The sequence below is a fragment of the Lygodium microphyllum genome, chromosome 17 (genome assembly GCF_053477565.2).
Source record: "Lygodium microphyllum isolate KBCC chromosome 17, Lygodium_microphyllum_v1.1.10, whole genome shotgun sequence".
Taxonomy (NCBI): domain Eukaryota; kingdom Viridiplantae; phylum Streptophyta; class Polypodiopsida; order Schizaeales; family Lygodiaceae; genus Lygodium; species Lygodium microphyllum.
Genome location: NC_141151.1, coordinates 102305448 through 102332118, shown reverse-complemented (window position 1 = coordinate 102332118; position 26671 = coordinate 102305448). Strand labels below are relative to the sequence as shown.

General features: G+C 40.5%; 1 protein-coding gene across 1 annotated transcript; it reads right to left on the bottom strand.

Annotated features, from left to right (window-relative positions):
- Window positions 1–9076: 9076 nt before the first annotated feature.
- Window positions 9077–11379, bottom strand: LOC148022205 (uncharacterized). The gene is made up of 4 exons (XM_087696815.1): window positions 10858–11379; window positions 10108–10492; window positions 9540–9638; window positions 9077–9453 (listed from the first exon to the last, which is right to left on the bottom strand). Exons 1-4 carry the CDS (start codon window positions 11377–11379, stop codon window positions 9077–9079), a joined length of 1383 nt encoding a protein of 460 aa, XP_087552941.1.
- Between the last annotated feature and the right edge of the window lie 15292 nt (window positions 11380–26671).

The window sequence follows — 26671 nt, the reverse complement described above, 5'->3', positions numbered from 1 at the left end:
ATAGTCGAGATCATGTTCGCTAAGTTGGTTGGCGCAACACTATCCTTTATAGCGAATTCCGAAGCATCAATATGCACATGGAAAGTAATGGTCCAATCTAGGGCTCGTAGAATTAGTGCTGTGGTCAGAGCTTTTTTTAGTTCCTCATATGTATGCTGGCATTCTTCAGTCCATTCGAATCTAATCAATAGCTTGTACAAAGGTCTAGCAATCAATGCATAATTCAACACAAACCACCAATAATACCCCATATGGCCTAAGAAGCATTGCACTCCCTTATAATTAGCTGGGGGTGGAAGATCAACAATGACCCTGACTTTCGAAAAGTCCGTGGCAATGCCATTTTTTGACACCACGTGCCCTAGGATACATCTGTGCTTTACCCAGAATTGGCACTTCAAGGGATTCAGAGAGAGGCGATATAGGCGACACTGTTCAAAGACCACTCAGAGTCTGTCTAAATGTTCTCTCTAGGTCGAGTGAACACACAAGTCATCTACGAAGACCTCTAACTCTTTCCTGAGCATGTTTTTAAATATAGTGCACATAAGGCGTTGAAAGGTGGCTGGAATGTTCGTCAACCCGAATGGCATGACTATGTAGGCAAAGACACCCCACTCAGTGGCGAATGCAGTCTTATGCTTATCGTCAAGATGCACCTGCACCTAATTGTATCTAGAGAAGCCATCTAGAAAACTATAGGCCTCTTTGCTCACCACTCTCTTGAGCATGTGCTCGGTGTACGACAATGGACAGTTGTCCCTCTTAGTTGCAACATTCACCTTCTTGTAATTGACACATACCCTAATCTTTCCATTCTTCTTCATTACAATGACTATGGGTGATATCCAGTCTATGTGCTCAATTTTGTAGATGATACCTACTCTCATCACCTTGTCGATCTCTTCCTTGACTTCATGAGCGTGTTTTGGATTCATGGGGTACGGTCATCATTGCTTGGCCGGCATTGCGCCTGGCATCATGGGTATGTTATGAGTCACTACACTTGGATCTACTCCCTTGAGTTCTTCTAAGGACTAGGTGAAAATGTCTATATATTCTCGTAAGAGAAAAACGAGAAATATCTCCTCCTCCTTGGTCAGGTCATCAACAATAAAGATAGGTCGGGGTGTCTCCACTTCCTAGGATATGTTCACCTCCTTGACCTTGGCGGGTTCCTCGATGGGTTCACTTGTTTGCCCTTGATGTTTGGCACCTAGCAAGATCACTACCCTATCACCCTTTTTAAACTTCGTAAATCTCTTGGGGAGGTCATGTGGTTTTCGTTGTTCATCCGCTCTTGCATCCTTAAACTGTTCTACCCTTTCTTCTTTCAAGCGTCGATGCCTGACGGGCAGGTCTCCCTTGGTACGTCTAGTCTTGGGATGCCTCAGTATTTTTGGGTCGCTTTTTGAACTCACTTTTGACTCGGAATCGAACTCCCCATCTTTGCTAGATAAGGTAGTCTCCCCTGGTGGTCGCAGTGCAGAGGGTGACTCTGTTCTAAGCATTGGCATGTTACCTGGTTGGGTTAGGCCTGCTTGCTTCAAATCTATGGCTCTTACACGTTCCAACCAAGCACGGTCACAATCCATGCGCATGACTCTTTGCTCTATCTTGAAGGTGTTCTTTCTCTTTGGCCTGGAATTTGCCCATATATGTTCTATCACTCGTCCTTCGGTGTTGTATTCTATGGTATCTATCTCATCCTCACTCTTGTCACTGTAGTAGCGACAATCCTTGTATTCGTCATTGGAAGCATCTTTGTCTAACTGCTCGTCATCTCCTAGGTCTTGGTATGTCTCGTGTATTTGATCGAGGACCATGGCCCAATTGTATTTGAGGTCTAGGTCATGCACCCTGGCCCATTCCACCTTGGTTCATTTAAGAGTTCTTGGAGTGGCTTGAAGTTTGTTGCTGGATTGACTACTAGCTTGCGGGTCAAATACTCTAAAACCCCCGAGAGCTCCTTCCAGTTGGTTGGCACTTGGAAGGTGATAGGGTTGGGTCTTCTGAGGTTTCCTGTCATCATGCAGATTGGTACTGAGGGTGCATCCTTGCGCTCGCTGATCATCTTAATGGCCTATTCGTACTCCTCATCATCCGAGAACGGCAGGTCGATGGTAGCAAGGACATGCATCCAATCTCGTTCGTCTTCAGAACATGGAATATACTATGGTGTTGAGGTAAACTAGTGCAATTTTCTAGGAGTCCATCTCTACCCTGACAGCTTCTATTCTATTGCCTATGAAGATGAGACCATTCCCCCAATCTTTGATCACTCTAGCATTGCGCATCCAAGGTCGGCCCAATAGGACATCATAGTCCACTTCCTTCATGACTATAAAGTTGACTGAGAATTGGACTCCAACAATTTTCATCGGTCAATTTTTTAGCACCCCAAATGGCTTCACTTTCATTCCGTTAGCTAATGTGACATTGAACCTAGTAGTCTTGACAGGTGGGTTGCCCCAAGTCTGGAGCACTGCATGGCTCAGTACACTAACTACCGTCCATGTGTCTACAATCCCTTTCCTTGTTGTGTCGCCTAGGGCTAAGACCCGGTAAGACCGCGTGCGTCTTGGTGCCTTCCCAAAAAGCATTAACTTGCAAGGATTTAGGCATGGAATGCAACATCAAACTCGGTATCTATGTCTCTGCATCATGTTCTTGTAGGCGTGCAGCAGCTTGCTCTTGTGACCCTTCAACCCATTGCTTCAAGTACCGCCATAGGATCGATGCTGTCTAAGGAGATCTCCCAGGCTTAACGTCACCGGGGTGGTCACTAGAGTGATAAGGAAGTTGTTGGATGCTCGTCTTTCTCATGTTCCGGATTTCCCTAGCCAATGGTCCTGACTGGGTTGCTAGCCCACAGAGTTAAGGCTTTGCCTAAGCGGTGCTGCTTGTGGCACAGTCGCATCTCTCAGTTTCGGTGGAGGGGGTGAGAGTGGCGTGCCGATTGTGGAGAGATCCTCAATCTCATCCTCTAAGATGGGCTCAACATCTTTCAGGTGTTCTTGAGCCTCCTTTACCCACTCCTTCACCTTCTTGATGGCCTCTAGTTGGCATTTTGGGTTGGGATACTCCCCTACCCTAGCACTTCCCTTTTCATCCATCTTTAGAGCTAATGTCTCTGCCTTAGCATCAGTGACTTCCTTTCCAACAGGTAGCATTGTGGCACTCTCAGTTTTAAGCACAACTTTAGCTTTGGGTCTCTTCTTCCTTCACCTATGGCTCTTTTTCCCTATCGAGGCTTCGTTTGTGCACGGGTCATGACATGCAATGGGATAGGTGGAACCTCCCCGTCCAGATTCTCCACACTGAACAACCCCAATGGGATGGATGGGATGCTGGATCGAGGATGGTTTCCACTTTGGACAATCAACAAAAGAGATGAGCGATTCCACACTGAGGACAACTTAGGTCAACCTTGTCTCTATTTTGTTGCTCCCTTTCGGGACATCGTGATGAGATGTGTCCCGGGTGACCGCAAGTCCAACCCATGATTGGATCTTGGGTCTGCCCTCCTAGGCCTCTACCTCGTCCCCTACCTAATGCCATCACCAGCACTGGTCAGTAGTCTATAAGGACTGCGTTCCCTCATCGTCATGCGAGACGTAAGGGTATACGTAAGGCTCTTCCTCATTTGGCTCTTCCACGTAGTGGATTGGAGCGTCACTTGATGGATGTGTCACATAGGGACCAGGTGGTCTGGGTATTCCGGTAGGATTTATATCCATTCCAGGAATAGCCGGTTTAGCATCTGATGCCGAAGCTCTCTCCAAACTTCTTGAGTTGGTCTCTTCTTGGTTCGAATTCCTAGAGCTTCTCTCCTTCAATTGGTCATCGACTCAAATTGGCCTCTTCGAACACCCTAGCTAGCGCGTCTCGCTGCAAGCTCGAGTTGCCTGCCAAGGCTTTATAAAGCTCCTCATTTTGTATTCCATTGATGAATACCATCAACACTGCTCTTTTGGTCGATCATTCACCCATCGGGATTCTCTTGAAGAGACTCCTTACATGGGTCACATAGTCACGGATGTTCTCTTTTTCCTTTTGTTTGATGTTTATAAGTCATACTAGTAGGTTGTCAGAGTATCCGGGCTTGGAAAATCTCTTAATGAAGAGGTTTTTTAGTCCCTTGAAGTTCACTCACTCTACGGCATCTAGACTTGTGTACCAGTTCCGACTTTGTCACCTAAGCAAAGCCCGAATGCTTGAGAGCATTGAGTCAAGTCGGTGAGACCATTGGCCTCGCAGACCTGCTCGAACTACTCTATAAAGCTATACGGATCGTATTGGGGCTGGTACTTATCAAGCTGCTTAGTGACAATTGGTATCTTAGGTTGGCTCTTGGAGCCTTGGTTTACCCCTAACCCCGCTAGTAATGACGTGGCTAATGCTACAGCGCTCTGCTCTGTTGCTATGTTGTCTAGCAATCGCTTCATGAGAAGCTCACTTAGCGTCAAGTCTCCTTCTAGCACTCTCTCATGGTCAGTTCGATTCCAAACTGCTAGGTTCAGCACTCATTGTATCTCTCGCATCTCTGTGTTCTGCCTCAGGCTCCTAGTCTGCTGGTCTCGGTTGTATTCCACTATGCCTTGCAGTGCTTTGTGGGCTAGTTTCCTTTCCTCCCCTAGGTCAGCAATGATAGCTTCTGTCACTCTACCACGGTCCTCATACTCAGCGTGAGAGTTGTAGTTACTCACCAACTGCTACATTGCTTCTAGAAAAACTCCTAAGTCAAATTCCTCATTCTCCCTGCGGTCTGAGCTTTCCTCCGACATGGTTGTATTCTCTTGCTCCACCAAGTTGTCAATAAGGTTAAGGAGGTCGGGTAGATCCACGTCTATGTTGCTATTTGCTTAGTCCTACACTGGGCTTCATTTGCCCGTCTATGTCTTGGGATCTCCTCCTATTGGTGGGCTCCTTCACGTTCTTTTATCTGAGCGAGTTCCTTAAGTATTGCATACAATCCTCAAGTTACCTCCACTCAGCAAGTGTGTTCTTTTCCATGCACTTGTGCTCAATCATGCTTTCAACTATTTTTAGGTGTACTTCAAGTGCTAGAAGTCAATGATGGAAACTCTCTCTCTCACACACTGCTAGGGTGAAAAATGAGCTCTTCTATGGTCTCCTGGCCCTTAAACCCCTTCCCGAGCAAGCTCTTGCTATCCCCAATCACTCCCTTTTTGGCATTAATCATTCCAACCACTCTTTTTTTCCATTTACCTTGATTTGTGCCTATTTTACGCAGTTTTACAGTAATAAACCCTATGCTTCTCCAATTTGATTTCTTAATCCTAACCTATGCTAAATGCAACAAGAATCAAAAGAAAATAACTGAAATGATCTCCCCTTCTTTTCCAATCATTAAACAACCAAAATACTTACTTGTATCGAAGATCAAAAGCCCCAACTTCCTACCTATCTCAATCTCTGGTGGGTTCGGAGATGGATCCCTTACTTTGATGCTCGACATGAGGCGAGCAAGTGCTCAAGCTTGGATCCGTTCGTCCTAGCAACGGAACCAAAATGTGGGAGCTCTCGCTCAACCACCAAGACCCATAGACCGCCTATTGTTTCAAGCGTTCCAAGACTGCTTATTATTTCAAGCGTTCCAAGTGAGCTCTAATGGCTAGCTCTCACATAGCCGACACGCCCTCGAACCTACGAATGTAGTGAGCTTACCTCGATGCCGAAATGAGTTTCCTCCTCCTTCACACACAACAATAGCTCCACGATCCAGCTTCAACCTCTTGATCCCTCACTCCCACACACTCACTCCCTCACACTCACACACTCCCTCTCTCAAGAGCACACACACAAACAAAGAGAAGAGAAGAAGAGAGGTCTCTTGTTAGCCACACACCAAAGAATGAGCTTCCATTAACTTTTTGAACTTTATATACAAGCCCTAGATTTCCATGGGCACCCATCCCTTTTTACATGACCGGCTTTGTGGCAAGGTCCTTTTCCTATTTCCCTTTTCTTGCCTCATGCCTTAAGCCTGCACTCGTCTATTCCTTTACAAATGGCATAGGAGGGAGCCTGGCGCTCTTTTAGAAGAGTTTTTAGAGTTTTTTTAGGCACCTTCTATTTAAAATTGTGCTTTTGCCTCAGCTTAGCTTTTAGGAGCCACCTCTGCCCCTTTACTTTTTTTTTGCTCTTTTTTCACTTTTTGCTTCATTTTTCTGCCATCTTGGACTGAGGTTAACAAAAGTCCATGCTGATATACTCCCATTTCATTTGACGGATGTGAAGTGGTTGAAGCTTTCTTGGAAACTTGACACGCTCGACCTTAATTTGTTTGCAATTTAGGCATTTGGTGACATACTTGAGTACATCACCCTTGAGTCTTTTCAATAGAAGCTTCTTCTGACTGTATTAAGAGTCTTAGCATAACAAGATGACCCAAAAATGGAGAATCGTGAGCTTCCCATAGTATTTTCCTTTTGAAATCAACAATCTAGAAGCTGTCAAGATGCAATCTGATGCTAGCGATTTGATATTTGAGGTCTAGAGAGACTACTAGAGATGCCATGATTTATTTGCATGGCTCTCAGATGATCTTGCTTCAATCTGGGCCTCATGTGAAACTGAGAAAAGGGGGAGATTGCTGGAGCTTCCTTTTGAGATTGAGAAGGGAGATTTTAGGATTTTTGTCCCTGTTTTGATTTGCCAAATTTGTGAAGGATGAGGGTGACATTTTTTGACGAAAAGAGGGGGTGGAGGGGGACGGTGAGGTGGTGCCTTCAGTCATCAACTTCTCTTCATTAAGCTTTTATTTATTTTTATTTTTCAAAAAATTAAGGCTTTTTTTTCCTAAAGCTTTAATCCTTTTGGAATTCAAGCCTTAACTTGCTTGACTTGCTCAAGTTCTTAAATGTATGGTCTATCTTGAACTTACTAGTCATAAGTGCCGTGCATATGGCAATTCTCGTGTAGAGATATTTGCAGCCGTATCGGACTCGCAAGGTGTTGGGTTTACAAAATTTGGACTATTTTTGTTCGAGACTTCCTCTATTTAATGGTCTAGAATCATTCAAGTCCAACTTGCAAGAAGGTGAGAAGATTGAAAAATAAGGTGGGGATATCACACACACACACACCCTCCCCCCGGTGCCTCCTGTCCAAAACAACCTTTACAAAAAAATAACAATAATAATAATAATAAATGACATCAAACCCTACTAAAAAAATAGTAAACAAGAGAAAAGTAAAGAGAGATGGACACGTGTTTTGCCTAAATTTTGAAGCTGCAAGGAGAAGAAAGTGAAGAGATAAGCAGAATACCAAAAACCCCAATTACTCTTACCAAAGAGCTTCAATGGAGACAATAATTTACCAAAACGGAGAAGAAAGGGAAAGTAGTATGTTGCTAAACTTTTGGGTCAAACTAATTTCGTGAGAGGAAAAACAAGAAAATTTGAAAATTCTCCAAAAAAAGAGTAGAAAATACAAGGTGAGAGAAACTCAAATATTGTGTATTACTCATTCGCCCTCTTTTTTAAATCCCCCACTACCTCTTTTTTAAATAAAAAATCTAAGATTTGGAGAGAGAAGATTCACCCTACATGGGTGTCAATATTTAGCTTTTCTATTTGGACAATCCAAAAGGCCCACATCTTAAACTATATTATTTTAAGGGCCCATTTTTTTAGTCCAAACTTTTCCTAATACATGATATATACCTAGAGTTTCCTAGAGCAATCATTAATGAATGTAACAAAATATTTACTGCTACCAAGAGATACATTCTATATAGGCCCCCAAACATCTATATGTACAACATCAAGTATATTCTTGCTTACATTTTTGTCATGCAAAAATTGTTGCATTTCCTATTCATCAAATTGACATACTTCACAAAATTTATAAAGAACTTGAAATAGTGAGGCACTGAACAGCAGAGAAGATGTCATGCAAATCCGTGTATCCATATGCATCAAGTGACACTGTGGCAATGGTGTAAGCCAATGAGGAAGACTCTAAGAGTTGAAACTCTATTTTTGCTCTCTCCAATCCCTTTGCACAGGGATTAGTCTAAGTTGGCAAGGGTTTTGGAAGATTTGCCATCATGGGGGTGTTTTTGGGGGAATCCCCGATTTTGGGAGAAAATCGAAAAACCCCCAATGTGTCCTAGAGTGGTTTTCGATTTCCTCCGAAAACCCTTGGAAAGCCCTTTCCCAAAAACCCATACATTGACAACTCCATTTTCTTCTCATGTGGGAATCGTAGTACGATATCTAGAGAGAGAGAGAGAGAGAGAGAGAGAGAGAGAGAGAGAGAGAGAGAGAGAGAGAGAGAGAGAGAGAGAGAGAGAGAGAGAGAGGTGCTTTAATGCACATGCCATGGAAGCTTGCAAGGCACACCGATTGGGTGAGGATGTGCGTGCGTGTGTGTGTGTGTGTGTGTGTGTGTGTGTGTGTGTGTGTGTGTGTGTGTGTGTGTGTGTGTGTGTGTGTGTGTGTGTGTGTGTGTGTGTGTGTGTGTGTGTGTGTGTGTGTGTGTGTGTGTGTGTGTGTGTGTGTGTGTGTGTGTGTGTGTGTGTGTGTGTGTGCGCATGCGTGCACACGTGCTCGTGTGATCTATATTGCATTATTAGCTCATTAATATCTGGGAGCTGAAAGAGACTTTGAGATATGTGCCACACATAGGATTGTGCAAAGTGTGTGACTGTTTGATACATTCTACAATAAGAGAGTATAGATTTGGATCTAAAAGATACATATAATGAAGCATTAGAGTGTGTATAAGATCACCTAATATCAATTACATATGGAAGAATGAGCCTTTGCTTAATCAAGCATGTGGTAATTTAACTATTTAAGCATAGCAAGCTCTTGCTTGTAGCTTTTGTCACGGATGATGTCTCAACAAAGTGGCTCCCATCATGTGTTTGAGCCTTGTTAATCATTCAATAGTTGTTGCAAGGGGGTAGCCAACAAACATGGTAGTTGTTGCAAGAACTTGGGTACCATCCAAATTCACCTTAAGTTCGAATATACTAACACTACAATCAAACTCTATATGAGTGGTCCCAATGCCTCTAGGCACTATCACACCTTCTAGTTCAACGAGAGAGCAGCCAAGTTCTGCAGGCATCTTTGGTAAGCACTTCTCCTTCGTTATTATTAATGTTCAGGACAAGACTATCCAGGACTGCATCTTGTATGTTGTCGCTAATGCTGGTCAAGCCAAAGTGGAGGGCCAAGTGTAAACGCTTGGCTTCCAGTCCCCTCTCTGGATTGTCCCTGACCATGGCTGCGTGCGGCTCTCCTGTAAGCAGAACAACTCCCTCCTCCATTTTTTCCAAGCACAGATACACCAACGTGTTGGCAATCTCGTCCTGATGTAGCTTCTTCCCTCCCGAGTATTCTTGAAAGAAGAAGTGCAGTGCCTTCATCACAGGCTCAAACTTCTTGCTGCTGGCGATTGAAGAAGGGGAAAACATTATCAATTGTGCTCGTGACTAAATAAGCATTCATCCTAGCTGGTTTTATGCCAGAACGCAAAGATCTTGATAATTGACTACCTTGGATCATTGATAGGAGAATCCGAAACGTATCGCTCCATCATTGCACCTAACAAACATTCTGTTTCCTCTGGATAGCAATCGAAAAGAAGCAGGCGTCCTGTAATTAATTAGAAGTTACTAAACATCAAACAGAAACTACATTACAAGCTCCTCATTGTTGATGAGCTATAATGCAGTGCACTTTTTAACCGTTTTGTGTACTCTTGGCATAGTAATCAAGCAGAAAATTGCATGAGATCAAATATCAAGGCTGAAATTTTCAACCAGCCACAACAGGTCGATTGTCTGGTTTGCGATTCCTGGAAGGCTTTGAAACTATTGTTTAAAGCTCGATATTGAAAGCCGAAAGGTGTCCGTTACAGTTTGTGCATGCTTGCTTCCAAGGCAATAAATTCTATTGTATTTCTTTCATCACCTAAAACAACCTCATCTGCGGATTGTGCGCACGTCTTCTTGTCTCTAAGGGATTCAACTTTTGACAACTACTGTAGTACCATCCGCAAAGTGCTTGTAAAAGACAAGCATTGCAAAAAGCACTGCATGTCCAGGTTGATAGAACCACGTACCACAACCTATGACTGTCACAAGCTGGAGTCTTTCTGTTGGTCCGTTGAAAAATGGCACAAGAAGGTGTGCAACAGCAGAAAGTGTCAACTTGTGGTGATGCATGTAAACCAAATCCATCAAAGCTGCCAAGATGTACTCCCGGAAGCAAAAATCTTCAAGGTAGAGGGAGGTCTCAAAAAGGGGAAGAAGCTTGGAGAAAACGTAGTAAGAGTTGAAGCTACAAGCCACTGCCAATTTCATTGTCTGAAGACGTACGTCTGTCTCCTGAGACTGTAGGCCACGTCGAAAGAAGCTTGCAAGTCTGCTGTTGCTGCTCTCGCTCGCTTCTCCATCAGTCATTTCAACATCGTTGCTCTCAGCCTGCTTTTCTTCCTCCATCGCATACTAAACACGACACTCCAACAAAGTTAGAGCAATGGCAGTTTAACAAGATCGATTGAATTAGGTGTCTCCATATCCCTTTGTTGTTAAAGACAATAGCATCAGATCTGTATTAGCCAGTTCACTTCGTTTCTCATCCAAAAGGAAGCATGCGCAGATAATATAGAAGAAAATAGATGGCCTTTGGTACGTCAGTCATCTCGTTACAACAGCTCATGTAGAATGATAAGCTGCAGAATTAATGCCAGGAATAATTAGTTGCCGATTTTCTGGCAACGCATACAACATGTTGCTATGGTTTTCTTCATTTTTTCTTCACATTCGGCACATTATCCTAGTCCTATAACTTCAAAGGAGCATACGGAGACCTGCAAGAGGCGTTCTTCCTCGCATATGCTCCAGCAGACTTCTTCCTCCACAAGGCACAGCCTCATCTGAAACCGATGCCTTTCCTGCGCATTCTGCCTCGCTGATGTTGTTGATTCTAGCTTAGACTGTGCATCACGGATGGCTTCAGTGACGCCATAAAAGTTGCAATCTAAAGTGCGTTTCGCGAAATCGATCATCTTTCTAGCCTCGCAAACGGATGGCGACGTTAAGACTCTCAACACAACCTCGCTGCAAAATGCCTTCCTCGTCTGCCAAGGGAGTTGGTACCCCGCAGCTCTCAAGCTGTCAAAAATGCTCTCGAGTGCTGGAAGATTGCGGCAGTCTGTCAAAAAGTTGAACCGATCTAAGAGGGGAATCACAGAATTTTGGAGGAGATGGCACGCATTACTTCTGCTATATCTGTTGTTGCTTGCGGCAGAATCAGAGAGCTTGCGTACGTAAACAGAGAAAAGAAGCCAGAACGCAGAGTTTCTTGAAGGCTCCTTGTCGGGGACGTCCATGGCGATGGAGATAAAAATTCTCAGAGACGGAAAATTTTCATCCTAATTCCTGGTGACAAGTCCAACGTAGTGACGAAGAGTTCTTCTCTTTTTCGAGAGAGACAATTACGTTGATATATCAAGCACACAGCAAGATTTACGTTAGAGTGGGTTTAAACCAAAGGCCAGCTACAACAGCTAGGGCCAACATACATCCTATCCCAAAATACTATCCTTTGGACTATTTCTTGTGCATTAGAGCAATTACAAGGCTCTTTGGAGATCAAGAAACATACTCAACGTGAACACTTTTAGACTCCTTGATTCTTAGCATCCATTGCATCACTCGAGGGAGCCTAGCTACTCATCCTCTTAGTATTCTAGTTATAGTCATTATTAGGATTGAATTCTTATAACAATAATCCCAAATATGAACACTTTTAAACTCCTTGATTCTTACCATCAATTGCATCACTCCAAGGAGGGCCTCTTAGTATTCTAGTTACAGTCGTTATTAGGATTGAATTCTTATAACAATAATCCCAAATATCTCGAGATTCTAATCCCACGTCTTTTATTTTGTACAACGCTCGCTTTAAGTTCTTCTTTAGAAAGAAGGGGATGTAAAGGTAAGTGAGATAAAGTCATGAGAGGACCAAGACATCTCTATGTTGAAGCATTGTATGGTCTCAGGAGGCATATTTCACGGTGGATTCCATACCACGGTGGATTCCGTGAGGTTTTGCGGTGGATTCCGTAAGATTTTATTACCGGGCTCATACACAAAGTGGATTCTTTGTGCGAGAAGTCGATAGGGATGCCTATCCTTTTCGGGCGTTTTATTAATTTTGTGTGCACGTTTATGAGTTTAGAGTGCGCACTCGTAATAAATTAAGGTTAGGATTGATTTCCAACCAATTTATTTATGTAGCTGAAGACTGCTAGGTATTCACTTTTGTCGGTTTAATTATATTATTTATCTAACAATTATAAATGCTTCAGTTGATGTGTAGAGCAAGCAGCGGTGGCAGTGGGAAGCATTGGAGGATAGCGTGTATTCAAATTTATCATCAATTTTTTATGGGCCCGTATCTTAGGCATGGCGCCTATATTTTGTCATGTTTATTTATCAAAGCACTTGATATTTATTTATTATTTTTGTATGCGCATGGGCGCATGATTTAAATACTTGTAGTGGACATTGTATTTGGGTACTGCCTGACTTCTTGGGTGCCCATTAGCTTTAATTCTTTATTGGCACAAAAGCAAACTCAAAAGCTAGCATGGGGGGGGATTGCACCCAATTGGTCTCTTGTTCATGTCGTGCAAGCTTTTCTTCATTGATTTGTGTGCAAAAAGTAGAGTTCCTTTGTTCTTGGGGACCTTCTGACACTCACTACGTGCGCATACGGCGACCGATCTGTGCACCATGGTCTTAAACTTAGACCATGTATAGAGGACTTCTTTTTTACTCCTCCTCTCCTATAAATTTTTAGGCCACCTAAGTAAAAATGTATGGTGCTAGAAGCGGTACTAAAGGTACATGTAAACATCAAGGTATTGTATCGTATTCTTCTTCTTTCCCCTACAGCTCACCTTTATCCTTTTCTTCAAACCATGTTTTGTACCATGGTATCAGAGCTTCATCCTTGAGGCTTGTGAGGTAGAGAGACATCCATATCTATGCACAAGGTCCAAGAAGTCTAAAGGTTGGAGTAAAGGCTTACAAGATCATGGAGTCCATTCGGGTTCATGTTGAAGAGGTCTCCATTAAAGGAAGGTATTGAGATACATTCTTCTCACTTTGTCATAATCATGAGTCAAATGTCTTTTTGAGGACATCCATTCTCAAGAAGGAGAGATTTGCATTCATTAGAAGGTTTATATCAAATCTCAATCAAGTTTGAGTCCTCAACTATCATTTCCCGTAAGCAAGGGGCTTACACAAAGGACCTTGATTAACATTAGGAAAAAAATGAACTCACAAATGGGCCCTTAAAAATAATATAGTTTAAGATATGGACATTTTGGATTGTCCAATACGAAGGCTAGATGTTGACATCCATGGAGGGTGAATCTTCTCTCTCCAAATCTTGGGTTTTCTATTAAAAAAAGGGGTAGTGGGGGATTAAAAAAAGGGAGAATGAATAGTACACAAAATTTGAGTTTCTCTCACCTCATATTTCCCCCCTTTTTTTGGAGAATTTTCAATTTCGGTTTTTTTCCCTCTTATGAAATCAGTTTGACCCAAAAGTTGAGCAACAGACGACTTTCCCTCTCTTCTCTATATTTGTGAATTTTCGTCTCCATTGAAGCTCCCTGCTGAGAGTAATAAGGGTTTTGAGCATTCTGCTTACCTCTGCACTTTCCTCTCCACGCAACTCCAAATTTTGGGCAAAATACAGATGCCCATCTCTCTTTGCATTTTCTCTTGTTTGTTATTATTTCAATAGGGTTTGATGCCGTTTCTTATTGTTGTTATTATTTTATTGCAAAGGTTGTTTGGGGCAGGAGACAAAGGTGCTCATCTCTCTCTCCTTTCTTTCCCCCCTCTCTCTATGTGTTGTTTCTCTTTTATGTTGTGTTTTCAATAGAATTTGATGTCTGTTCTAATTGTTGTTTTCTTGCAGAGTTTATTTGGAGCAAGAGGCAAAGGTGTTAATCTCTCTCTCTGTTTGGTTTTTTTTTTGTTGATATATTTTCAATACAACACAATGTTAGTTCTAACCCTCGTTGTTGTTTTGTTGCAGAGATCATTTTGGGTGACATTACATAAGTGCTTATCTCTCTCTCCCTCTCTCTTTCTCTGTCTATGTTTCCTCTTTTCTATTGTTTTTCCAGTATACCTTCATGTAAATACTAACTCTTGCAAAATTGTCTTTTGCAGAGATCAATTTGGGCAAGATTGGATAGGTGCTCATTTCTTTCTCTCTCCTGCGTACTCACACAAACTCTCTCTTTCTTCCTATCTGCATTAGCCCTTTTCTACTATCTTTACAATAGGGTTTGATGCTAGTTCTAACTTAAGGATCAATTGTTGTTGCAGCACTTAACACAAGGTAGAGTAGAGATTCTGTAGCTCAATTTACAGGTAAATCTACCATATTTTGTGGTGTCGAAATTTATTCATTTAATTAGTGACTTTTATTTTTGATGGGATTGATGTTTTCTTATGTCCATCATTTGCAATGGGTTTTGATTAGCAATTATTCAATCTTATCTTCAGCAAATCAGCTTATAGGTAAATTGGCCATGTTTTGTATTGCTTCTATTCATGCAGTTATCTAGATATTTTTTCCTAAAAGGGATTCATGCAAGTATTTTTGTTAAAATGGATTCATGCAGGTGTTTTTTTATATATGCAGGTATTGTACAAGGTTTAGGTGAAACATATAATTCTCCATCAACTATTTTGATGTGGTGAGTGATTCCTTTGTGTTGGATGATATGGATCTGCTGGAAGTCAATGGTTCAAAAATCCTCTGCTTTATTGGTCCTATGTGTCCATTTCGATCTCCATGCCAAATTCTCTGAGTATTCTTGTGCTATTCTTTTCATTATATTTCATGTAAATGGTATGATTAAGTGATGCCTTGAAATTAAATCTATACTTTGTGTTGATGTATATATCCACATGCATTTCGATATCAATGTTTATGTCTGTTTACAAAAGTATAAACATCTCTTAATGTCATGTTGATTTGTATGGCATATTGGTGATTACTGGACAGACTTAAAATGCTTATTATTTAGGGGTTAATACATACTTCTTTACATCTAATGCGTAGGTTATAATGCCTGAGAGAAGAACAAGCATTCTCTCGATAGAAGTACATAACAAAAAAGATGAAGAAGGGAATTGGATCACTGATATGTATTATTGCTCGTCTTGGGTACATATGCGTCCAAGTATGAAGGGAGCTTTCAGGGTGAAAGCATCTGCAATTGCAGATGTATCAAAGCACTGGAAGGGTAAACTTTTAGCTCTCAGACAAAGGAATGTTGATTCTCACCTTGTACAAAGGCGTTTGTACAACATGTATTCATGCAAAAACAAATACATATTGCGCCCACTGTGCCCTTTCAACGAAACATTGCAAACAGTAAGTATTTACAACTCACTAAGAATGAGAAATTTCATGATACTTGTGTAACAACTTGTCTTGTATTTAGAGAAGTAGACCCTTCGGATTGCTGTGAGTGGAAAAATGTTGAGAGTTTCACTGGTTCTTTTAAGTGTTACCACCTCGAAATTGGTAGATTGCTCTTTGAGGGACGTACAACTAAGCAACTCGCAGAGGACCTTGTTTTTTTCTATGAATCCAAATACATATTACCCAAGGGGAGTTGAGAATATGGAACCCTTGAGTCTATGCACATATCAAATCTCAATAGCATAAAATGGCCATTGTGTAGTAGCGACATTTTGCAAATGTGTAGCACAAAAATTTTAGCAGACATATTGAATTCTATGAAGCCAAGCACCGGATTTTTGCACGCATATTCAAGGAATGTAAGGGTTTGAGGCGTACCAAAAGCACCTACGTCATAAAAAATACATCAGAGGGTTATGTAACAAGGATTCTAGGCAAAACTTGGACATAAAAAATAACTCACAGTCCTAACACAGTGGAGTGTCGAGTCACAACAAGGGACATGGCTTTCAAGTAAAAATTTTCTCTTTTAGTTAACTATTATCTTACTTTGGGATGAATCGGCTAACTTTCCTTTCCAATTACAAGTACTTTGTCGCACAACAAACTTTATGCTTGGTATTCAAGTATCGTAGATGGAGGATGCTCAAGGGTAAATGGTTGTGCCTTGATCAAGACATGCGTGAAAGTGCTGTTGTGGATGTTACTGTCATTTATGAGGGCCGCGAGCCCCAAGTATTGCAAATGGAGGATGATTGGCTCTTGAGTATAATACGCCAATAAATTACAATGTTAATGCAGAATCCACCTGTTAGCTTCTATTTTAAACTAGATGGTAGGAAAATTCGAAGCCAAGCTGAGTATACTGTTACCAGCGAAAAGTGTGTGGCTCCACATATTTTAGAAATTGTAGAGTCTCCCTAAAAATCCCAACACCACAAGTTGTAATATCCAACACTTGTAAATTTTTGGATTTTTTTGGCCAATAGAATATTGTCACTTATAAACTTGCAATATTTAAAAATTATGATATTTATGAAAAATCATACACTTGTTATACACTTTTCACATCAACACATTTACATATGCATGTAAACTTTACAAAGATGTAAGTAAAGCCATAACTAAATATCGTATGCGAACAATCCTTAATGGTTTAAAACTTAAGGTTTTTAAGGTAGAACTAGTTTAGTTCTTGTTTCATTGTTTCATTTCACACTTTCTCTCTTCATCTCTTTATATCCACCACATCCCTCCTACCTGCTACGATAGATGCTCACGCACACTTTGATGAGTAGATCCACGAGACTATCTTTGCCAACCAGGGTGGTGATGAGATATTCCAGGTTTTCTCTAAGAACTTCGACCTTGAAAGGGTGCTCTCATCGCTGGATCCCCCCTTCAGGTTTTGAAAGACTTTGTGAGTACCATTGCTACATGCACATACTCCATCGAGGGATCCGAACATGACTTGGGAGCCTCCAGAACAACTCATGATATTTCAGGCAGGGAAGAATCACCAAAAAGTGGTGAATAGGTGTTTAGCCCATGTGGATCCTTCGCATAGAGTATGCACTGTTCCCAAGGGAAGTGCACCAGGTACATCACCTTTGGATCTCGTGGAGTGTGATTGTGCATTGGCAATTTACCTCCTTGTATTGGATACACCCCTAGAGGAGAAGAGCGATGAAGATACAACTCCACACGTTATTTCTATCACATACACGGGAGAAGAACCGATTGAAGAGCTCATAAATGTTGAAGAGGAACATTGAGTGGTGACAGAGCAAGGGTTGGCTCTCATGGTGCCATCTTCTTCAGAACAGCCGCAAGTCGACAAACCCAACCTTGCCTCCTTGACACCCATTGAAGTAGATGGTGTACAATACTTACTTCTATCAGATGTACTGCAATACTTGGAAATGAAGGAAGAAGAGTTGTTTTCTATCCTAGTCAAGGATTCAATGCAAGACTTGATCGATTATGATTACATGGATGTGCATCCAACAATGGCAGAGATTGGAAGATATGATGGCACAAGCTTAGATACTGTGAGTGCGATCATAGCAGCACAGGAGCATATTACCTCGATTGAAGAAGATTACCTTGTGCCTGATGCTAAATTTGAAGCACTACAACATGATTTGTTCGGACCAAGGCCCCAGCTTCCTACCAAGGAGTTTGTAGATCCCTCTGCCCAAAGAGGTGCCTCCCTGACACACGAGAAAGTGAAGATACAAGATGATCTAGAGAAGGTGAGATTTCTAACTACCATATATTTTTATGCAATGAAACTTGATGGTAGGGTGTGTCGAGTCCCCCGGAGTCCATCGGTGAAATATTGGCCAAAAATGATGCCTGCAACTGCCCTGTCCGAAATCTGGCGTCTGGGGCTTAGGCCAGATTTTGGACCAGGTAGGAAAGTGGCTCCAAACGCCATCTCCTCTTCTTGGCCACCTAACGAGTGCGCATGTGAAGTTTCGTTGCATTCTAATACAATTTAGTATTTTAAAAATTATCCCACACCAAAATTATGGATGGATTGATAATTGAAAAATCAACATCACGACTATTGGCCCTTAGAAACTTCGCACCACATAAACTATATAGAGGCATTAGGAGTAAAGTCTACAACAAGAAATGGCAAATTTTTTCATGTTATTTCTATTGAAATTGATAGTGCTAACAAAAACTGTAAGTAAGAATTAAAAATACAGCGAAGATCCACAGTTAAAGTTGAGAGCAAATGACAAGTGTAAAATTTTAATTCATATTTTAAGGGCGCATACAATAGTTTTGCACTGGGACATAGTCATATGTCCAATGCACGAGGATAACACTATGCCAAAAAAGATAACATTGCAAACTGTGTTCATTCCATTAGAACGAATGCATCCTTCACTACTTGAAGATTTCTTACAAGTTGGAAGTCCTTGAGAGTTACGGTGATGCGCTTCGCATGTATTGCACAACGTTGAGCATCAGTCATCAAGTCAACTAAAAAGACCTCTCCAACACACTGAAGAGCCTAAAGACATTCTTTGTGAAGCGATCAGGTCTATCTTGACCTTGTGCCAAAAACCACCTCTTGCTTTCTGTGCGGTAGAGGCCTTACACAATCTCACGAACAAGTCTCGAGAAGCTCGCCTTTGGAATGATGAGATCAAAAGAGCATTGATACCTTCTAATTTCTCTCAAGGCCACTGTACCTGGCTTCCACTTGCATTTCTTGTGGGGATACTGAGGAGGACCCTTGTGAAGGCGATTTGAGAAAGGTGGATTAGGTTGAGAAGGGGGTGCATCTGAGCTAGTAGATGCTCCAGGGGGCTGAACACCATATGGGGCTCTGAGCGGAAGCTTATTTGCAACTACCTTAGACCTAGCCATCTTTTTTGCACAAGAGATGTGAGAACTCAATGAATAAGATAGAAAGTGAAACCCTCTTTTATATAACCCTAAACTATGAGACTCATTCACATAGATGCACACTCTCTCTTTCTCTCTTAAACTATGAATTGCATTCACACTGACTCACATTGTTCATCTTACTATCTTAGCTCTTTTCGAACCCATTTTTTGCCTTTTCGAAGCCTTGTTTCTAGCCACTTGCATGGTTTTCTTTGGCACTTGAGACTTCATAACACACTCGTTTAGTGACACGACGTGATTCCATCAATGTCTGCAACCGATTCATCAACACTTTCATTTGCTCTCTTTTACGAGAGTTTAGCTTCATCCGCTACTATAATCCTATACCACCAAAATAGCAATTGGATCATTGGATTGCCACCATTCACCCCTCCACCATGATCAGTTTTTATTTGATATGCACCACGTGCTATCCAATGTGAATTTTCCATCTCTTGTGTAGACCAAATTCCGATGCTTCCCTTTTCTGCAAAGTATGGCCCATGTGCCTCAAGGATATGCTACAAAGATACATATCACACGTGAGTAAAACTATGCTCAATAGTTTATACAATTCATACAATTTTAAAATATTAACTTGGTACGCACCATGTAATGTGTGATAGAGCTTTTGCCCCATGTTTTCATAGAAGCTATGCACAGCATTGATAAATTCTTGCTTATCTTTATTGTTAAACACCATCTTGTGAAGTAAGGGAGCCAATTTGTTAAGACTTATCCAAACCTTAGCTTTGGCCAATCTTATTTTTCCTTCATTACTTTGATCAGGAACTGCAAAATGTAACTTTTTCCACCCAGCGCAGTCCTGCGGCCTACGAACCATGATATTCCCTTCCTCATTGATGGGTACTGAGAGAAACTTCCTAGCCTTTGCTCCTCTAAAGCAAGGCTTTTTTGGCAAGTTACCAAATTTTTCTGATCTCTTCTCATCTTTTTCAATCATCACTTGATGCTTGTGTAGCCCAATTTCTGATAGCACTCGCACCACATTCCTACACATTGCAATAGCTTCTTTTTCTGGTTGCATCCTATAAGCAAAGCAAATGTATTCATATACAAGTTTCTTCATGATTCTGACAAAAGCATGCAATGAACAAATGTGAATATGATCCAAGGGAATGTTGAAGATGGGCTTCCAAGTGGGATCTTCTCTATTGCGTATCGGTGCAACACTTGTCACCTTTTGCCAGTTCTTCTTTCCGTCCTTTCCTTCCACCCTCTCTGTCAAGCAATATAGGCATGGATTCATTGTATTTGCACCATTGAAGATTCCACACATGCATTTTAAATTTGTCAAGTCTCCTGCAAGATGCCATTCAACCAAGTATTGACCATACCCTTCAACCGAGAGCATCTCACCATGTTCCTGACAATCAATGATGCTTGGAATGCTTGTGTGCATAAAGAATAGCTGCAACACCTCAAATGTTTCCTTAGGAACTTCAAATGCAGTGAGCCACTACACATGGTGCTCAGATTGAACACTAAAGTTCCCTGGGTTGTTCTTGTCGAATTGTAAAGCTCTATTCATTAGAGTTACAATAACCCTTTCAAGATTTACTCCTTTAACGACCTCACTTTCATCTAATTTTATAACAAAATGCAACTTACCATTACATTCCTCAACAGACATATTGTAGTACATTACCATTGCCGACTGCACCTTGTTCAAATCTAAATAGTAATTATTGAGTTCGTTGAACTTCACCTCATATGCATTTTTGGTCCCAACTTTTAGTGTTTCCACACATTGAACATGCATGGGATCTCCTATCAACTCCAAAACCTTTGTATTAAGTTGCCATTGGGCCTCTATTAACTTTGAAGGTTGAGAAAGAGGCACGATTCTATTTCTCTTCATCACACGACCAAACCCACCCTTCATACCTTTGAATATCTTTGAGTAAGTCGTTGTGCTAATGTCGGCCCTGTCACAAATAGATTGTGCATCCACAGCTAAGAACTCATTTGACACATCTTTTAATGTGCACTCAATCACCTTTTCCTTCACAGCCTTAAACTTACGATCGCTCAAAGTGTTTTCCAATGTACTTGCCTTCAGCAATCTACTAATACACGATCCAACCTCACCCTCACCTAGGTTCTCTTTCTGAGCTACCTTACATGCTTTGATAGGTCACTTCCACTGGCCACTTTTCACAATTAACTCATTGATTGGCTTCTTCTTTTGTTTGTGCTCCTGTGTTAGCTTGTTGTTGATCTTTCTCAAGTCTTCCAATTGTGCCTTTGCCTCCTCATATGAGATACCAATGTCATGGATAGTGTCCTGCATTGAAATAATTTGATTGTTTTGTTGAATTACACTGTCACTCAGTTGTACCACTTGTCCTATGAGCTGTTGTATATGAAGTTGATGTGCAGCGATCACCATGGCAATTTTGTATGGTTGCTTGGCAAGTTGTAAATACTTTGAACGCCTGATCATTGAGCCACCTAGTATAACCAAGTAACCCATTTTCACCCTCGCACACATACTTTAGCAAATTTGTGATTCCTTAGAAAGTTGGAGGTCTATTGTTTAAGAGGTCAATTGGGTAGATTCCCCCATCAATCCACAAATCCACATGTTTCAATCCCATTTGCCTATAACTCTGCAAAACCTGAGGGTTGACACTGGTACGCTGGGTTCTTTTGAATAATGGGGCATATTCAATCTCTACCTCAATATGCAGCTCCTTCTTTCCTGTATTCATTTTACTATTAATAGCAACGGGGAGCCTACTTGGTTGTCACAGGAGGTAGAGTGGAGATGCACAGAGAGGCACACAAAGGTACCAAGGGAAAGGAGGGTGTAAGTAATTCACTCTGTTAATGAAGGTTGCATAAACACAAAGAAGAGGTCACAATAGAGCCATGAGAGAGTATAGATATGGGGGGAAATAGCTTAGAGGGTAGGGATGTCCAAGACTTTTCGTATTTTAGATATTTCTATTTTGCCTCCAAAAACATATCCAAAAAACACGAAATTAGACCAGTCGGTTTGTTTTTTGACCAAAAGCTAGGATATAAAAAATCCCCAAAATATATTAAAAGGAACTTTGAAATTTCATATTCCTTGTTCTCGATTAAAAAATCAATTACCTCGTATCTACTAATCATTTTTCATTGAAAACAAAGCATCACACTCTCGTAACTAACTCCTTTTTTAATATAAAATTTGGTTGAAAAAGACTTCTTGAATGAGGAGAGAGAAGGAATCTGAGTATATCTTTGTAGATAATATAAAAAATGCAAAACGAGATTGCAAAAGTGGAGAGAGAGGAGGATTATTTTACTATTCTTCTCTCCTCTTTTCCTTTGATTCCCTCCTTTCATACCGAGAATTGTGACAAAAGCAAGGCGACAATGCAAGAATTTGAATTAAAAGCAAAAATGTAGAGTGAGTTGAATAAAAAATGCTACACCATGTGGGCCTCGGTCACAACTTGACTCAAAACTCAACTAATGCATTAAGGAAACACAACCTATATATAGGATTCTAGGAATGATTTGATATATGAAGCTCCCACTTCTCATACTCCCGCTACCTTAATTGATCCAAGATTGTCCTCTATTGAATAACCTTCTCTTCACAATGGAAGAACTACACATTTCTATCAAATTGGGCTAGGGAAATGTAGTACTTGATGTTATCTCTTACATAAGAGTCCCAAAGAAAGTATCACAATTTCTTGATATCTATATTGCACTCCAATGTGAGCCAAATTCCTATAAATGGTGTGTCCTTAGGATAAGTGACACTGTATCACAACCTATTAGGTATACAAAAATAGTTGCTTTATTTTAGGCTCTTGTATATAAATATTGTTTAAAGAAGAACCTACACACATACAACAAGAACCCTACCCTTGCAGTGCTTGAAATTATCAGGCAAGGGGAGCAATCGAGCAACTAGCAAGGTTAGCTACTAAGGAGTTGCTATGGTATCCATAAGTGGTAAATAACTCTAACTTTGAAATTTTTATTATTTACACAAGGATAAATTGTATGTGCTTTCAAGGTTTATCAAGTGAATGTTGAACAAAACATGTGACAAGCAATGGGCTTGGGGGCCTAAAGGAGACACCAATAATTTAGTAAAGCTAACAATCTAATTAGAAGATCTCAAGACACTAAAACACTTATGAGCCTTTGTTATCCTTAAAGTGTATGGGAAATTACCAACATCAAGGCCCTAATTTTTATGCAAAAGAGATATGTTGACCTCTACCTCAAAGATCTCTCTACTTTCTCAAAAGGACATGCGAACTGCTCCTCCAAAAGTTACAATCCTCATCATGGTTCTTCATCAACATAGTTGATCCAACATCAAGGATCATGCTTCAATTAGCTTAGTTCGACAATTGTCCTATTTTCTTTAGTGCATCAACACTACAAAGAGCCAAAATCACATTATGCTTATCCTACCAACCCTTAATAAATTTGTTCAATTTTGTAAGGATGAAAGACTCATGGTTTGGCACTCTAATATTTATTAAATAAAAATAGGTGAAAAAAGAAAAATAAATAAATATGTATGCATGACCACTACACTGTATCTCGTATATCTAGCCCCATAGCCCTTCTTCCCAATTTTCTCACATTTGCTCAGGGCCCATCAAGAGTAGGATATACCTAGGGAATTCAACTCACATATGGCTACACTTCTCTCCCTATATCACTTGCACTTTTCTCTTTCTACTTCTCATCCACCCTAGTGCCATCAACTCAATAACAAAAGCAAGGTAAAAAAGAAACTTGAAAAAGAAATCAATCATTACAATTACACTTCTTGTTATGACCATGGGAGTCCTTGAACTATATTAATGACCACAACTAGCCAATGATGTCTTCCATGTATGAGGGAGAAGCATTATAAGTGCCAACAACTTTGGGTTGTGCCATTACTATAATTTCATTAAGATCCAAGCTCACTCCCATGTAAGCTATAAAATATCCCAGAGTAAATAGAGAGACTTGTAGCCATATGACTTTGCAAGCATAAAACATATATTCACTTTCAAGCATATTGGTCCAATTAATATAAAGTTTAGGAATGAATTAAGAGGCACTAGTCAAGAACCCAAAAAGTGGGGAGGGTTCCCAACTTATGGAGGAACCTAAAATCCTGAGTACATGTAGACAAGCCAAAAAAGGAATAGAGGATCTCATTCTTGTGTGTCTAACTTTGAGAGCTACCTTATTCTTGCTTCTACCCTATCTTCTTGTGTATCACAATGAATTTATTCTTCTCCCATAACTCTAAGAATGAGAGGTAGACTATGAACCTAAGGTTGGGATATCTCCCTCTTCTCTATATTTCCTCTCTTTGTTGGAGTACATGAAGAGTAGATTGATTGTGATAGAGTGGAGTGGGTGACCTAAAGGAGAATCCCTTGAGTTGTGAGGCCACCATTAATCCTTCAAAATAATTTGAACTATAATGAGTGAAGGTGAGAAGATGAGTCTACTATGACTTCTTGTTTATTTCCTTTCTTACTTGATGCTAGGGAGTAAGGAAAGAGTACATGGCTATGTGTTCAGATTGTGAGCCAACCATGTGAGAGGTGGTTGAGTCAAATAGCATTGAAGCTTCTAAAATAATAGAAGTTCCGTCCAATGTCCCACTAGTTTCATGTGAGGCTTGGCACCCTCAAGTCCCCCAAAATAAGGCTACTAGCTCCCCTATGACCCCTAGCTAGGGAGCCAAAGTATGGGCCCCAAAATAAGGATCCTTGATAACGTATGATGATTCTTCTTTCAAGGGTGAGAGAGAGGTGAATAGGAAATTCATTGGGATCCCATTCTCTTGTATCAGTCACATGGGCTTTAAAGGCACTTATAAAATGAATAGCAATGTCCTAAGTGGAAATACTACAATGGTGATTATGTGGCTCATTCAAGCTTCCAAGTTACCCATGGTACTCATGGCAGTTATGGTAATGGTATAAATGGCAATTTTTGCATGGATACTTTGTACCTCATTGTGAGGCAAGGGACAAGGTCATCCTCTCAAATTTTAGCAGCTTCTTGTATGCAACACCCAATAAGCTCAATGAATGGAGCACCAAATTGGAGATTTATTTTGGCCTCTTCCCACAAAGTGATGAGATTGTAGCCTTCCATATTGAGGATTTAGCAGACACTTCATGGATTCATTTCTCAAACAAAGCCATGTTCCTCACTATGCAACTTGACATAGTGTGCCTCAAAGTTGCTTCCATCTTAACTAGTCTATCCAAAACCATAAGCTAGACCCATATAGGTCATCTTTTACCATCCAATCACATAGACCTCATTTAACATACGAAGTTAGAACCGAAGTGATGTCTAGGCTCACACATGGATCCTCCTCATAATGGGGCCTTCAGAACTTTGAGCACCATGGATTATCTATGGCACCATACAAGGATGGGGTATTGATCATATATAAGAGTTGCAACCTTTCTTCAAAATTTTGTTTTAATGGTAGCCATCTCTTTTCAATCTCATCTTCATAGGATACGATGAATTTTTTTTCATAGTCCTTTCATTCTCTACTTTTTTAATCCTTTGCTCCAAGGTACCCTCTTGCTATTTTTCTGAAAATTTGAGGCCCACTTGAATTTTTGTCTTCTTCTCAAAATCAACTATTTGTATGTGAGTTGACTTGAGGTTCGCTTATTTTCAGGTTCGCTTATTTTCTTCTTCTTAGACTCAAGTCTTTTTATTTTCTTTTCAATTTTCACTTGACTTCTTGGATTATTTTCTTCTTAACTCTACTCAAATTTTTTAGCCTTCTCCATTTTGTTCCTTTCCTCCAATCATGTCCTTTGGGGATCTCACCTATTTTTAGTTCTTATCTCAACTGGCTTACTCACTAATTTTGGATCCATCTATTCTAAGGGCACATTGGTATCACTTAAATCATCTCTGATAATCATGGTTAGTGCACCAATAATGTTGATTACGGTGGCTACCTTAGCTTTAGTGTTTTTCTTCCTTTGAGGAGTTGAGTTTCTAGATTTATGTGGCTCTTGAAGCTTTGTGGTAGCTCTATGGACTATCTTTAGCTAGTAGTTGTTTGTCAAACCATATTTCCATCAAAACATCCTCTAACACTCAAAGCTCTTCATCTCCTATTGTAGACAGTAACACTCCATCCTCGTTAACAATGGAAGATCTGGTCAAGTGCTTGCTAACTTGTATAGCTTGTTTCTCATTATTATATGGTCAAGACATATTTGCTTAGTTAAGAGAATCAACAATCTTCTCACATAGGAAAATAGGATAACTAACATTGCCAACATGGAATTTGGATATGGTGATGGCTCTTGTTGTTGTGGATTTCTTGTAAAATTCCAAGAACTTGATACAAAGCATGTGTCTAATGATATTCTCTAGAGCTCACAAGTATGGATCGATGCCACACTAATTAATAACAACCTAGAACCCTAATTAAGGGTCCATCACCTTGCCCAAATTGTAAAACTTTATAAACCCTATTAGGAATTAGGTGAATTAGAGTTCCCCTTTGGTTTCTTTAATTTCCTCTTCTCTTCTAGCCATTTGCATTGAGACCAAAGGTTCTTTTCATATTGTTTTAGGAATAAAAATTAAATTATTTTATATTCATAGGCTTATTATATGACCTTGTTATCCCTCACTCTTGGTAACTAGATGTGCAATGCTCCCTAGCATTGAGAAGTGTATTAAATTTAATTGTTTGTGACTATATATGAACCTCTTAA